The following is a 16,336-nucleotide window of genomic DNA, read 5'->3' on the forward strand; positions in this document are numbered from 1 at the left end:
CATTTCTAGAGATTAGAGAGAAACGGTAACAATGTATAGTTTTCACACAAATCAGCATTAGGACACGTTTTCAACAGCTTGTATTTTTAGGCACCAAAATGACATGATTGTTTTTAGTTCCTCAATTTTTGACACGTTGTTTATACATCATTAATCACAGACACTGCATTATGAATTCATGCTTAGAAAGTTTGCAAAGTATTCTTAGCCTATCATAACATTATTCCCACCATGCAAGATCTGGCTACGTTCAACAGACACAGTAAACTGTAATAAAGGGAAACTCCCGCCGGGCAGAATGAGACCTTGCCAGCCGCTTGATTCAGCAGGAACATTCTTTTGGCAACCGGGAAACAGTCGTTTCAGACTCCAGATTCTTCAGACAGAATTGTTGGGACAAAAAGTCCTATTCTAGCACAACATTGGATCAGATCAGATTGTAAAAGACAATTACAGTCATTTATTGCCGGCCACTGTCTTAATCTTGTCAGAACACTCGCAATGTGTTCTGTTCTTGTGTCAACTTAATTTAGATTCCATGGGGTGAAGACTCTTTTGCTAAGCTTTTTTCTCACTTACAGGCCTCTATCACCCTCTTGTGGCAGCCCAGTATAAGCACATAAATGCACATAGGTGAGTTTCTCAGTCAAATTCCACAGAAAAAAATGCAAACAGGGAAAAGCAATTCAAACAAGGGTGCCTGTGTACATCTCCACCATTCAATAGTTAGCAATGAACTGGGAGCAGTCTAATTCTATTGCATTCCCATTCATCAGCAGATGAGACAGACTAACATCATGGACAACAGTCCGCCTGCTGTCTTTGCCTCTCATATATCTAACCTCTTCTAGGTCACATGAAGTGCACCACATTCCACGGCACATAATTACGCCAGTACCTTGCAACAACGAAAAAAAAAAATAGGAAAACAAGTTTATATTAGCCTGAGAGTGAGGTAGTAAATTCCTTGTGATGCTTTTTTTTTTTTTTTGTCCTGGACAAAACCTTGTTGGAATTGTAAAACAGCCAGGCAGCCTCCAAAAGTCTCTGCCCACAGACAACGTTGATCCCTGTTTGCTGGAGGGGAAAGAAGTTTATTTTATTGTGAGCCAGCAAAGGCAGACAATTAAAGGCAGCATTCCTGCGCCTGCTGTTGCTCCTACAACAGTTTATTTTACAGCAAAGGAGTAGGACTGACCGTCCCGTTCTATTGTGGGTTTGACAAACGCACAGCTGCCATTTTCAAAAGTTTTGGGTTAGCTCTTACTTGTTTAGTGGCATGGCGACAACACAACAGCACAATAAACAGCCTCGCCGTACACTTTCTTCTGTGGACGTAATTGCCAGTTCCTTGTTTAACTATCACACCGAGTAGGAATTTCCAAGCAGTACACATTGTACTCTAGGGTTTAGTTGTTTACATAAAATGTAGTTTCAGATAACATTCGAAGAGCTTGCAACATCTTCTTCCCACAATAAGAAGTGAGTATTCTCAGCGGGTTATGGGAGTCAGCTGATCTCGATCAACTAATGTAATGCTTTGCGTTTTGCATTGCTAGAGCAGAACTGCACACATTAGTCACACTTTCACACACTAACCTGAACCACCTGTACTCCCAGGCAAGATGATGTTCTTTTAGAGTATCTCTAAGTAAATGCATGCTTTTCTAATGTTCCCTCCTGGAGCTATTAAGGAGAAAAACAATGGTTGTCTCTGAGTGGTGTAAGCAGATAAATTTTTAAAGGCACCTGACAATTCGATAGGCCTGAATGGATACTCGCTGTTGTTCTTGCAGAAAAGCAGACATTAGGATGAATGTGCAGTCACATGACTTATTGTTTGAACATTTGCTTGTGTCGGGACTGAAGGGAGCAATCATTCCTCATGCTGCCACCAAAAATTGGCATCACAAATTTCACCTATTTGCAAGATGAGTCCTAATATGGTAAAGTCATGCAGATTACCTCCATTTGTGCAGAGAGAAGCCAGGACACTGCTCTTTGGAAGTACAGAGAGGAAGTCTTCTCTGTGACTCATCAGATGACTTCAGCTTGGAAAACAAACAAAATGATCGTTTTGGTTTTCAAACAAGTTTCAGTCCGACAGATACCGCAGGCAAAATAGCATTAAATGCAAACGATAAAAGAAAGCTGCGATTTATTAAAATAGATTGTAAAAAAAAAAAAAAAAAATTCCCATGGGATAAATGCAGTTTAAGTGTCTAACTTTATCCTTACTGGAAAAAATTAAATGATGTACGTACTCCCAAGGTAATTTTAAATAGATGTCATACAAACAATTTGTATTTGGGCTTAATTGTGCCATTGAGACCAAACGTAACTTGATACTGATTACTATAGCAACGGGACGCAAACGAATAAATTAAATCAAAATCAAATTAATCTAACGAGTTGAATGCGAGATCATTAGCGAGATCTTTTAATTATGAAAAGTGCCTCGCAGTGTCGGAGAAAAACTAGTTGTCAACATACCGGTCTGCAAGACGCTCTTTTCTTCAAGCTGCGACCAAACATGTCAAGCTGGTTCCAGGAGGACAGCAAAACAGACAAAACTTGGACAGGGGAGAGTCGGGCTTCTTGTTCACTTGCAACTTGTGACAAGGGGGGGGGAAAGTTGCTGTCAAGGAACAGCCTTCATTTGGAATGTTCCGGGTCACAACTCCACCCGGTCCGCACACGGCCAATCAAGGACCGGCAAAAAAAAAAAAAAAAAAAAAAAACTCTCTAAAGTCATCGAAATAAAATTCATCACTAAAGTTGTAAAAAGTAGAATTCCCAAAGAGCTTTTCTTATCTCAAAGGCATTTGAACATCTTCAAACTTTTCAAATTTCTAGCAGAAGTGAAACTGGAAGATTCAGAAATAATGGGATAGTTCACAAAATTAAAAGTAATTAAAACTTAAATTAGCCATCTATAATTGGACATTTCAAGATTTGTCAAGCAAGTCTTGATTAAGTCACTGAAGATTAATGTGAGGAATAGCGATGACAGTGTCTGACCCTGGGGCACATTACTTATTAAGTCCCCGTCATTAAATCCAAATTAAAGCATTTAAACGCTCCTACAAGAAATGAAAGTAATTTTCAGAAGCAATATAAGATATCACAGGAAGTTTAAACAGGGCGGTCCAGATACAGACGAGATGGACTTCCATCTATCTATTCACCCACCCAATCCCTCCATTCAAGCCCAATCCATCCATCCATCCATCCATCCATCCATCCATCCATCCATCCATCCATCCATCCATCCATCCATCCATCCATCCATCCATCCATCCATCCATCCATCCATCCATCCATCCATCCATCCATCCATCCATCCATCCATCCATCCATCCATCCATCCATCCATCCATCCATCCATCCATCCATCCATCCATCCATCCATCCATCCATCCATCCATGAGACCTGTGTCTCGCATTGTCTCACCAGTGCAGTCCAAAAAAGTCTGTCAGTGCCTTTTGGAGTTCAAAGAGCAGCAATCCGCAAGGTATCCAACGTGACACTGTGTAGGGAACGTCTTGTACAGACTCAAGCAGCTCAGCTCTAATCCTTGTGAGAAGGTCCACCAAAACAAGACATAGCCATGCACAAGGAAGTCAGCTTACTGTATGTACAGCACATTTATATCCCGGAAGACTGCATTATGAAGACATCTAATACATATTGAAATACAAAACACGAGTTTACAAATTATGCAAAAGTGACAGATTTTAATACCTTTAAACATATCTCTTGATACTGCATTGAAATTCATAGACACAAGTACATTCACAATACAAGTTAAAAATAAATATTGGTATTTCTAATAAAGCATATTTCACATTGTGATAAGTTTACAAATATACCTGATTAAAATGTGGCAATTGCATAGAAACAAGATAAATACATTCCATGATTACAATAATCCCTTTTTTGATGTCACCTGAAGGCCTGTTGGCCTGAAGGATACAACGGAGAGGTATGGAAATATAAAAAGTGCACCTTGATCGGTTCATGAAGGGCAATATGCGACAGGTGATAACGGCAGAACATCAAAAGAACAAGTTGGACACGCACAATAAAGTAAAATAAAATACGGAAGGTAACAGTTAACAGCATTCACATGCTTCACAAACTACTTGTGAGGTCTCTCCATGGACGGAACTGTGGAGAACATCTGCAGGGTATCTACTGGAGTTTTATTGGTCGGAGGTAAACTCCTTCTCTCAAGCTTCACCAGTGAAGATAACGTGTGTTCTCTCAAGGCCCGTTATTTTATTTTGTCACGCTACCTCACATGGAGGTTTGAAAATGCAGTGTTTGAAGGAATGTGCATATATGAATCACAGAACCGTGCACCATCTCTAAATCAAAAATCAAATGTATAATTATCTAAGAATTAAAAGGCACATTCTGGCAAAGGGACACTGGGTCCCTCAACAAAATAAATCACAAAAAAGTATTAAATGAGGAGTAGGTCTACAATAAATAATATATATATTACAGACGCACATACTTTTACAGCAACGACCCAAAATAAAATGATAGACGGTAAACCCCCATCCAAAAGTCACATGATGGATGGATTTGTGCTATGTCTTGCACGTCGCACAGAAATGGAGGGATCTTCTGACAAGAGAAACACCTGATTGACAAAATATCACAAGTAGCTTGCATGACAAAATTCTTACAGGAAATGCTGCACAAGAGCAGCCACGGGCTTTTAGTCATGGCAGAGAATTATAAATATTATTCGACATCTTGCATACTAGGCCACTGTAATGTGTAGAAGAGAAGATGATGCTGGAGTACATTTGCCACAGTAGCCTCCACATGTTCCTAACACTCTGCTGCCATCCTGTGGGCATACAAGGAATGACACCAGTTTTATGTATTGGACTGTATGAAAATAGAGCATGAATTCTTATGCAATACAATCAAGGTGGAAAAAAACAAGCTAACTGACGTTTTGAATAAAAAACAAAGTTATTAAAAGTTTAAAAGGATCTGCCCCTTGAGACACGGCTCTGTTACACGATACCTGAGATTTCCTTATATCAGCCACAGCATAATTGCCTTGGGAGGTCCACAAGGTGTCTGCAGCCAATTTAAAACCTGTTCCGGAAAGGTTGATGCTGAAGCGCCCCTGAAGGTACCAAAAACATCCATCCATTAGTAAATTATCATCTCATATAGGTGTATTTAAAACTGTAATGTTTATTTTTCATAGATAAGACATGCATTATTGTAGATGTAGATGGCTCATTTCAACAGTTTATGTCGTTCTCACCTGTGGGCACTGGGAGGCGCTGTAGCAGTCCCCCGCTGTGCCAAATGGAACCCGGTTGCCTTCAGGGGTCAATGAAAATTGCCAATCTGTAGCTATAGTAAATGATTGAGAATGGAAAGAATATGATGTGACAGGTTATTTTCAGAAAAACAAACACACACTGAAGGTAAGGTTGAATTCACACACGTGCTGTGGACTAGCAAAATCCTAAGGATTAAGCAGAGGTTATTTACTCTAAATCTTTACTATGGACAGCACTTCTATTTTTAAAGTCTGCAATACGAGTAGAACAGGATCTTGGCCACCCTAGTCTTGTAATTGTGTGTAATTGTTTAAATGAACATTGAGGACATCTTGAGTCCATTAACCCTTCGTGAGCATGGCTGTAATTAAATGGCAGGGGATGCGCTTATTTGAGAGTAAGGCAGGATGCTTTAAAGTTTGGATCACATATAGTGAGAGTGATGGTATACATCCCCATAATTATCTCAGGATGTTGTTTTGTTTGCGGCACCCTCATTAAGAGCTGCGAAGCTGCGCAAATGTGCACGGGTGACTCACTGATGATGTTCATCTTGATCAGGTCCAGGCGGACCTTGGAAAAGGTGGTGAAGCCGGAAGCGGCGTAGTCCCTCCGACAGTCGCAGGCTTCTCTTCTGGACTGGTTGGATGGACACTGGGAAGGATCATTGAGCCTGGACACACGAAACAAAACACGCACGCAAACACACACACACCTGAGATGTGTTTTATATTTCCAGGCTGCTTTTGCTTTGTGGCACGGTTAGCTTGCAGTTTACCTGAAGCCAAAGATCTCAGAAAAATTTTCCCCCTCTCCTGTTGTCAAGGTGATATATTCCCGTGGATTCTTTGTCTGCATTCCTGCACAGTAGACCTGAGGAGGAAAATGAAGAGTAGAAGTAGGCAAAGATAAAAAATGAAAGGATCTTAAGAAGCCAAAATAAACACAATTCTTTATTTTATAAACTGCAAAATGTATTTTGTGGTGCAGCCAACAGTGAATTCTAATCAACTTTTATGTGATTATAGACATGCTAATGTGAAAGTATGAAAATAATTCTGTGTATTTTCTATTATGTGAATTATTTCTTCATTTATTCATACATCTGAATAAACTAAAAATAAAATTACCTTGAGAGTATTTCCTCGAATATTCAGTAAATGGTCACCATCTGTTAAAACGCCTTTCATGTGCTGGACATCTTGGCAGCTCGTAGGCAAATGGCCTTGGGATGAAGAAAGAAAAAAAAGAAAGGATGCAACTTTAGATAAGCTACTAAATAAAGTGAAATGTGTGAGTGGTTGGGTCAGAATTTAAGTGTTGGACATCTGCTTGTCAGTCTCTGATGAGAAAAGACTCACAGCTCAGGTTTTTGCAGACTTTCCTGGCTTCTGGTATGGCATCGAGTGAGCATTTTTTACTTCGCTGGCCATCTGCTTTTACACACTGCACGGCCCTCTCCATCACTCCATCTCCACAGCTTGCTGAGCACTACAAAGGAGGTGGAGAAGCGTGCAAGTGGGCGAAATGAGCTCTTATGTGTATTTCTGTCCTTTTAAGATCTTTCATCTGGTCAATGTTAGTTTGGGGTTTACTCACCGGTCCCCATGTTCCAACCCTCCACTCATGCAGAGGTGCACAAGACTCCAGGTGACAAGGCTTGTACCTCTCAGGGGGCGTCCCGGGACAGTTGGAAAGAGACTGATGACCATACTCATAATTATCTTTCTCCATGTGTACCTCACTGCAGGAGATCAGACGCTGGCGGTAGCCCTGGCCACAGCTGACTGAACACTAGGAAATAAAAATACATTTTTGTGCGTGAGCATGTAGACACTGGACATGATCCGGGCTTGTCTGAGGCTCACCTCAGTCCATTCTCCTGTGATCCAGACAAACTCACAGGCTTGTGCGTTGCAGCTTTCGATATCTGGAGGTCTGATTTGGTTCACACAGTACATTTCATGGACATCACGCTTGTGCTCGTCCACACATTGTAAGTCTCGTCTTCTGTGGCCCGATCCACAAGATTTACTGCACTGAAGTGGAGACAACATGGGAGAAAGTGGGTAACAAGTAAATAGAGGTTACAGTTGATGATTTCGATGTAGCATCTTAGCATATACTGGAACTTTGACTTATGGAAATAGTGCACAAGAGTGGACATGACCAAGACCCGACTGAAGATCTTGCATGACCTCGCACAGACGAAAGAATTGACGTTGTTCTTCAGACATTATACAAGAGACCCGGGTAAGCTCTACTTGCGTCACATTTACAGCTGCAGCTGATTCCAGCTGGCCTTCATCACTTCCTACGCAGGACTCATGTCAAACAAGTGAAATACCTGGAAATGTTATTGAGCTGTGCAGCTGTTCTGAGGAATGCGAATGAACTAACCCGTCACAACAATCACCCTATGGCTGCATCGGTGAAAGGGACGATAGATTACTGGACTATGATATATTTCCAAAATATGTGATCATGACATGGTTTCAGCTTTAATGAAGGGGAGAGCTGCCCTAGAGTCTCATCCGCCCATTCATAAAATAAAAAGAAGTTGATGAGAATATTCGTCGAGGGTCATTTTCTCGTCGCTGGGAAGTAAAGAGTTAAAATGCCAAATTTTCCTAAGGAAGGTAGGGTAGGACCAAGTGGGTCACTCGAAGATGGCACGAAAGGAAACAAGAGTCAAGTTAAAACACATCCACACACATGTGCAAATTCCAGATAAATAAATCTTTATAAATCAAAACATGGCTTGCCATGTCTATTTTTAGCGCTGGACAGGTTGAGGTTGCTCAGAGAGTTCTAAAGGGGGTCAATATTTGCCTTGCCCAGGTTGCGGTCAATAGTCCTAATTCGCCCAATTAGACACTTTGCAAAGCGTGCAAATAAATGTTGTGCTGGAGAAACAAAAGCATATGATTCCCATCAGTGAACGAAGCGAGGAGTATCCCTCCTCCTTTTCCCCGGCTCTTGCTACTCGAGCAGACAAGCAAACAGCTTTGACTCAGAACCTCATCAGAAATTTCTCTCCAAGCTCCAATAGCTGACACAAAGCAGATTTTCATCCAGAAAGCAATTTTCCTACCGCCTGCCAGTCTCCTTCTCTCCACTGGTAGCGTGAGGGACATTCAGCAACGTGACAGCTTTGACTGGACGGCGGGCGGGATCGCTCGGGGCAGTCGGACTCAAGCGGGCTCCTTCGGGTACCAGTGTGGCACATCACCTCCCGCCGCTGGATACCGTCACCGCAGGATGCTGAGCACTGGATGAAGAACAGGTACTGCTTCATAACAATACAAGATCGTAACTTGACTGTGTATAAGATTAACACGTGAGGTTGATGAATGACAAAGATAGTCGTGTCAAATTCATTTCTTTCGATATATTCTGTAATGCAATAAAATTCAAATATGTCATTCATTTTTGTGCTGCATCACTTGTGGATGGTCATTTTTATCTTTCCTCTGCAATTATATATCAAAGCTCTGTTGTAAAGCCAAATTAGCCAAATTATTTCTCATCTTGGCTCTCAATAAAAAAGATGAGCATTGATGAAGAAATATTTGATTTCAGTAAACGGGTTCTAATCTTCACCCATATTTATCACGTGACATTTCAGCAGTCGAAACCAAAATGTGCATATCGCATATTGTTCAAATTAAAAAGTTGAAAAGTTGGTCCAGTAGTTTCCTTGCAAAATACAGTTAACATTTTATTAACTCTATTTTTTTTTAATTCAACGTAAGCGTGTCAAGCGTGGGACCATTTTTATTGGTAACGAGCTGTTAAATAAAATAGATCATTTCATTTTTTCACCCCACTTGCACACACCATTTCTTTTGTGTATTTTTGTGCGAGTCAGTAGGATTTGAACAGCGCACAATTCATATGCAGGCAATATGTATTTTGCTGAGAGAACACTAATCATTTGCTCGTGACTCTTAGGTAATGCACAAATGATGACCATTTTTCATAATTTAGAGTTCACTTTCAACATACAATGGATCATTTGTAGCAATTTTCAACTGAATAGCTTTGTATGAGGGTAGTGAAGCTGCTCAAATATAAAAATGTTTTATAGAGGTGTAATTTATTCCTTGAAAATACATGGGATCCCAATTCAACATTGTGTAACTCTCAACATAGACGTACTGTATTTGACATTCATTTCTTCTCGTATTTATTCCATCCATTAGCACAGCGCAGTTAAGTGGTAAACATGTTGTCTCGCCCCATTCCATTCAAAGGGTTTCTTCAGATACTTCTGCCAACAATAGATGGTAACCCAAAAAATGTTGCAGTGGCACTGCACCAGGAAAATAACCTTTTTTGCTTGTATGACTCATGTGACATTTCTGTAGCAGGATGCTGGAGCCCATCCCAGTTGACTTCAGGCAGTAGGCGGTGGACACCCTGAACTGGACGCCAGCCAATCGCAAGGCAAGCATTGACGAACAACCCTTCACAACCACATCTACAGGCAATAAGGAGTGTTTAATCGGTCTACAACATGTTTTTGAAATGTGGGAGGAAATTGGATTAAACCCACGCAGGCACGAAAAATATAAACTCCAGTGAAAACAGTTAATTAAAACACTAAATGATATAAAGCAGCATAACAATAAAGTTGGTCAAAAGCCATTGTTGTTGAGAACAAATTTTAGAACTGAACAAGATAGGGGGACGGACCAGAAACAGAAAACAGGAGATCTAAGGCTCCATTGGGGAAAACGTAGGGATAGTCTGACCCAGGAGCCGACGAGCCGTTCCCATTAGGCGTCCCATCAAAACGCAATCTATATGATCAAGAGTTTGTGAGACTCTAATAGCCTCCAAGTGGCCCCGGATAACAACGGATGATTTTATGTAAAAATACATGGAAGTGTTTCAAATCTCACAATGAACTTGGCTTGAGCATTTTGAATGACTGAAAATTATGTCCACACCTCCACCACCACCACCACAGTAAAGCTAAGTTAAGCAAGTTCCCATTTTCAAGGTGTGTCCTTGACTATATAATTAATTTTTGTTACCTTAAGATCCGCCCAAACACACTCCGTAAGATATATTCGCTTGTTCAGATCGGTGGCATACAACAAGCTCACATTGTCCGACACTGAGAAGAAACAATCATGAGGGTCTTCGTTGTCCTCCTGCTGCTGGTGCTGTTGGCCATAACTGCTTGCGTCATGGCTGCTGAAGGTATGCACTATTAGAGACATTTGACAGAAATCTGACAAAATTTCTTATGCGGGACAGATTCTATGTACAGAACAATGCGTGAGATTTGCGTCAACACCAGGCCAGTTGCCCCATTATGTGATACACTGTTAGAAAAAAAAAAAAAACGAGTTCCCTTGACTACAAGGGACCCTGGAAGTGTATAAAATATTGGTGTGATTGCAAAACGGAGGTTTTCTGGTGTGGGTTCTTGAGACTTTATGATCAGTCGAAGTTGTGATATGCACCAAATGTCAAATGTAACTGTTGGAATTGATTTAAACGTCAGAGCCAATGAGAATGATTGGAGGCACGCCAGACACACAACTCGACATCAACACAAGTGATGGGTCTTTAGAAACAGGATTTATGTATACCAGTCATTGAAAGAAAATGGCTGTAATCAAACGTTGTCTTGAAAAGTCATTTGAGAAATGTTTCGGGTTACTTTATTTGCAGTCGAAAAGATGGAGCTGCCCGAGAATGGATATCCACCGAGCCTCCAATCAGAGCAGCTCGCAAACTCAAACCTACAAGGCATCCGATCACAGAGTGTAATGCCCCCACCGGGCTTCCGATCAAGGCGCCAGCTGCAAAGCAGTTTGGCCACCACTGGAAGACGCGGCAGACGCGGCAGACACGCCTGACGCGACATAGCAATCTATAGATAGGAATCTATTTTTCTGTCAGGAAGATCCTCAGAAACAGTTTCAAATCTCACAATAAACTTTTCCATGGCAATTTAAAAGGTGTCCCAGGTGTCTTTATAACACGTCCGAATCAATTAATCGACCTTAACCCAAAAGAGCATGCATTTTACTTAGAACTAAAAGAGGCTGCAGCATTTCATATGAAGAATGCAACTGTCTGATGACGTCAATGAGTTGTTTTCATAATGCCCATCTAGAAGGTTTTGCTCACGCGAACAGTCGGTAGTTTCAAACAACAAGGTGCTCCGTCCTGAGTTGTTCAACACATTTAAATTTCAAAACCATGAACTAAAAGCAAGAATTTTCAACTTTTGACTCTCATTCACCTTTTCAATACAAAACCTCAAATGTCTTCAGTATACATAAAAACCCAAAGAAATTAACTTGACATTTCAACATTTTGGGAGGGGTATGTTGACAAATACTGCCGAACAAATCGAACGTACTATTGTACATCGGCCGTTGATACATTTGTTTTCCTCACCCCTCCCATGGAAACCATTTCATACAGAACAAAAGAAGACCTTTTTAGCAAATACTTGCATAGTTTAAACATCTTGAGCTGCTTGGAGATATAAAAAGAGATCATTTTTTGAGATTAAGCATTTGAAAAAAAAAAACCCCACACATTAAGAGCTTAATTTGACATCAAGCATGAAGTTAAATGACATGGCCATTGGACCAACTGGATGGTTGAGATATTTCCCAAACATATACTAGCATTCCATTAGCACAATGTAATAGTTCATCAGCGCAGTTAAGTGGTAAACACGTTGTCTCGCCCCATTCCATTCAAAAGGTTCCTTCAGAAACTTCTGCCAACAATAGATGGTAACCCAAAATAGGTTGCAGTGGCACTGCACCAGGAAAATAACCTATTTTGCTTGTATGACTCATGTGACATTACTGTAGCAGGATGCTGGAGCCCGTCCCAGTTGACTTCAGGCAGTAGGCAGTGGACACCCCGAACTGGACGCCAGCCAGCGTTAGGTTCACTGAAGGTGTGGAACGTGAATGCTAAAGAAGTCTGTCTGTCACGTGAGATCTCAAATTGGAATCTCCCTTTAAGGCTAAACATGTCAAGAACTTACAATGACAGAAAACACATGAGGTATGAATGTACAAGCATCCAGATGGTAAAAAAACAAAACAATGTAAATATATAAACGGAATGAACAATGCATAGCTCGTTCTTGCTAATCCAGGTACCGCTTTGAATCCAGGACGCCAGCAAGGCACGCTTTGACGAACAACCATTCACAACCACACCTACGGGCAATTTGGAGTGTTCGATTGGTCTACCATGCATGTTTTTGGAATGTGGGAGGAAATTGGATTAAACACACACAAGCACGAAATTCCACACAGGAACCCACAACCTCGGCATTGTAAGACAGACATGCTAACCAGTGCCGCACTGTGCCACCCAACATTGCAGCAAACACACAAAAACGTTTGGGCAAGTTTGTCTGAAGGACCTACTATATGTAACTCAAATTTGATGCCAACCGGAGAAAAAAAACATCTGACTGTTGAGGCAATGTTGATACGTACAAATCTGTACAACCATGTCTTATCACCAATATCATTTCCTTCTGGTCTCATTCCTGCTCTGCAGCTGTTCTGCAAAGATGCACATCCTATCTGATGTATGAGCTACAGATGTGTTTGTGTGCTTTGATGCCTCTTGGCCAGTGGGGGAAATTCACCAAAGGTCTACACACGCAAGAGGTTGAAAAGTAAGCTAAACAGTTGGCTTGAATAGAAAGGCATTTATGTTCTTCGATTTTAAGGAAGTAATGCTTCGGTATGATGACGTGGGTATACGGTACGCTTTCTATTCAAAGTATAGACAATAAAGAGCAAAAAGTACAGGACAGAGATAAAGACGTGCACTATTTTTTTATTTTTTTAATTAATTTTAATTAAATTTAAAGGGAATGAGAAAGGCTGCTTTAGTTGGCAGCAAATGAAGTGGGCTGTGTTCACACCCACAAAAGCGCAAACCTCCTTTAAAAAAAAAAAAATGATGGCCTATGCGCCTAACCTATTACACCTTCGCACAGATTAGAGTACACAATGTGGTTGCCTAAGTTGATATACATTAAATTGACAAGGAGGCAAAAATAATAATAGTTACATTATGAAAATGGAGTGCTTTATGGGTGTGTGAAAGAAGCCTACCTCCTCCCATCTGCCGGTCTTCCACTTGGAACAGCGGCCGCCTCTGCAGCGCCTCTTGTTTCGGGGTTTGGGGCTCAAATGTTGGCAGTTGTCATCTTCAACAGAGCGACCTGAGCTGTTCAAACAGCGCACCTTGCGGGATTTGAAGCCTTTTCCACAAGAGGCCGAGCACTGCAAGAAATCAAGAAAATCGAGTTGAATAAAAAATGTTTCCATAATTTATCATTAATTTGAGATTATGAAAAACATAACCACAACACATACAATTGCACAGAATGAAACATAACCAATCATATCGTAAAGAGAAGAATTAAACTGTCACCTCACTGAACAAAAAAGAAACCCACCCAAACACAAACTAAATGAAAATCAAATGGGAGGATTTTAGAGTGAAATCTATAGAAGGACTTAAAATGTAACAAATGTGCAGGTGAAATTCGGTCTTTTCCCTATTTTATGAATTTGCATGATTTTTGCGCACCCAATAACAGCATGCATCAGATAACCCCGGCGGAACTTTCTTTCACTTCCAGGTTTACAGAGTCACTGCAAGACTAACTTGATGTGACAGGCAGAGGACACAGACCGTGCAGTTTTACTGAGGGCTGGGAAGGGGGTGTGGAGAGGGGCTGGACTGAGCTCAGATAATCACAGGGGGCGTAGTACAGTATTTGGGGATGGATGGAAAGTGACAGGCTCAGAGTTGAATGGGTACGTGGCCCAGCGTGCAGTGCTGTCCCGTGCAGCAAGATAATGTACTGGACAGGAACACCATGTGACCTTTCACCTCATTCAGACCTCATTCATCAATGAAAGGAATAATAAAATAGGGACTTTTGTTTATATATATGTGTGTTGAGTGATTTGGGTAATAATTAAGGTAAACTACGGGCCCAGTTTGTTTCACATAAAACCAAAAAAGGAAAAAAGTGGCAATCCGTATTTATTAGTTTAATATGGCCAATTTAAGCACGAGATTTGGAATAGTTCAGATGGTGTGGCTCACACTGATACGAGGCAAAATGTTTTTTGCAATCTAGGTCATTCCTCGAGTTTCATCTGCTTTTCTTTTTTTTTTTCACAAGGTCTTTCGAGCTGTTGTTGCGTGCTGAAGTGCCCTCGGAATACCCTGGGACTCGCAACCACTGGCTCAAATTGAAACATCATGTGTGATAACAGTGAATGAACACCCTTGTGCAGGATTTATTAGCTTTTCTGGGGTTCTGTAATTAAAGTATATGGAGCAGCACACACAACCGTGCATGTGTACAGTATGAATTCACGACAGGCAAACAACAGAAATCAAATCACAACTTGCTCATTTAAAAGAAGCCTTAGTTTATCTTTTATGTAAGATTAAAAATAAAATCAGAGCCAATCAAAGGACCCCCCCCTCTAAATCCCGCCTCTAATTTCTCAGAAGTCTTTCTATGCTGATGAGGAGAACCGGGAAGGGGCCCCTGTCCAGATCAAACGTGACCCTTGACCCTGCCAATACACCATGGCATTGTCTTGCTGACGGCCCGCTCCATTCGAGTCACTGTCAGAGGCCCCCACGTTTGTACACCGTCATCAAGCCGCATTAGAGCAGAGTGGAGTGGGCCTGACAGCGAGGGGAAAAGGACACGGGCAGCCTCATAGCAGAGCGCACATCGCCAGGCATCCCAAAAAGGCATTAAAGTCAATAAGCACAGTAAATAAGCCGCGAGGTTTACTGAGGCATTGTCACGCAGGACAAAGATTTACCTTGATGGGAAGCGCTTTGAACACCCCCGCCATAGACGGTCAAAACATGATCGCACAGAGGGGTCAGCAGAGGCCCTGACCGCATAAAATAACAGTGAGATTGCTCAGTGATTTGTGCAGATTCATTCAGGAAAAACATGCCATTCAGTCGACTGCTAGGGAGGAGCTATTTGAACAGCATTTCATTTGAAAGCCTCCGTTCAAAGCCATACATGAAATCTAGCACACCTCCACTTGCATGTCGCGTGAGTTCTGACCACTCGCGTCGACGGGAATGTCATTGCAACAAGAACAAGACAAAAAGAAGAAGAATGCCCTCAAACGTGACCTCTACTTCACTTTAATTGTGAAATTTTATGGAAGTGAACAGAAATCCAATGAATCCATAAAAAATTAAATATTGACACATTATAATGAAGTAACAATAAATACAAGTAATTACATAAATATACAGAAAACGCTTGTTGAAAACAAAGACTAATACTGCCATTTACGGATAAGAGACAAACCAGACGCTTATTTCAAGAGCCTGTGGATTTGCTGACAGTGAAGTGCTTCTATTTGCGGCACGTGAGACAAAGTCGATTGATTGGGAAATTCCATACGGCAAAGGGAATATAATTTGAGCGACACATGCTAACGTTGTGTTCAACTTCCACCAAATCGCTAATCTGCAATCACACATGTGGGAATCATTACATGCAACAGCTCTCATTAGAAGATGATGTGCAGTACAAAATGTAGCCACTGCTGTGATAACAGGCCCTTAAAATAAGGTGTGTGGTCACTTGAGACATTTATGGCCAGGAGCAGTCAACTGGGTGGGCTGCATGCAAAAAAATAAAAAATAAAAGCTGCCCCTAACCACAGATCAGATCACCTCTCACTGGCCGCGATGGGCAAAAATATAAAAATATATTAAAAGTTGGGAAATGACACAACCCGAATTTGTGTTCAGGGCCATCAGCTGCACTGGTTAGCCTCAACAAGTCAGGCTGTGTCTTAGCCAGCCACAACCCCCTGCAGTGCAAGAGGAGAGAAAGCTGTGGCAGGGGGGCTATCATAACAGAGACTGAGGTAGACACACTAGGTTGGCTCAGAGTTAAGAGCTCTGGATACAAAACAATATAAACTCCCCCTGTGGTCAC

The 16,336-nt window shown here is 41.3% G+C and overlaps 2 protein-coding genes and 1 long non-coding RNA gene across 4 annotated transcripts in view; 1 reads left to right on the forward strand and 2 right to left on the reverse strand.

Annotated features, from left to right (window-relative positions):
* The window catches only part of prickle2b (prickle homolog 2b), a 44,643-nt gene extending 41,944 nt beyond the window's left edge, over positions 1–2,699 (reverse strand). The window contains exons 1-2 of one of the 2 annotated variants that reach the window (XM_088390207.1): positions 2,494–2,699; positions 1,966–2,051 (exon numbers count right to left, since the gene is read on the reverse strand). In XM_088390207.1, coding sequence (XP_088246333.1) covers positions 1,966–2,051; positions 2,494–2,535 — 128 coding nt within the window. In that variant the 5' untranslated portion in view covers positions 2,536–2,699. Of the gene's footprint in view, positions 1–1,965; positions 2,052–2,493 lie in introns of those variants that run through there. The other variant, XM_088390209.1, reaches the window with a different exon arrangement.
* A 1,100-nt stretch (positions 2,700–3,799) lies between these two features.
* The window catches only part of adamts9 (ADAM metallopeptidase with thrombospondin type 1 motif, 9), a 30,507-nt gene continuing 17,970 nt past the window's right edge, over positions 3,800–16,336 (reverse strand). Inside the window, exons 29-39 of the mRNA XM_088390084.1 lie at positions 13,443–13,613; positions 8,414–8,590; positions 7,188–7,358; positions 6,919–7,113; positions 6,681–6,810; positions 6,450–6,544; positions 6,098–6,192; positions 5,859–5,992; positions 5,298–5,389; positions 5,049–5,153; positions 3,800–4,865 (exon numbers count right to left, since the gene is read on the reverse strand). Coding sequence (XP_088246210.1) covers positions 4,776–4,865; positions 5,049–5,153; positions 5,298–5,389; positions 5,859–5,992; positions 6,098–6,192; positions 6,450–6,544; positions 6,681–6,810; positions 6,919–7,113; positions 7,188–7,358; positions 8,414–8,590; positions 13,443–13,613 — 1,455 coding nt within the window. The 3' untranslated portion in view covers positions 3,800–4,775. The remainder of the gene's footprint in view (positions 4,866–5,048; positions 5,154–5,297; positions 5,390–5,858; positions 5,993–6,097; positions 6,193–6,449; positions 6,545–6,680; positions 6,811–6,918; positions 7,114–7,187; positions 7,359–8,413; positions 8,591–13,442; positions 13,614–16,336) is intronic.
* On the forward strand, positions 8,258–11,296 carry LOC148390478 (uncharacterized). The gene is made up of 3 exons (XR_015861363.1): positions 8,258–8,605; positions 9,690–9,768; positions 11,008–11,296. It is a non-coding gene; the product is annotated as an uncharacterized LOC148390478 (long non-coding RNA).

This window comes from Syngnathus floridae, chromosome 11, assembly GCF_059516105.1.
Source record: "Syngnathus floridae isolate MCC-2025c chromosome 11, RoL_Sflo_1.0, whole genome shotgun sequence".
NCBI lineage: Eukaryota > Metazoa > Chordata > Actinopteri > Syngnathiformes > Syngnathidae > Syngnathus > Syngnathus floridae.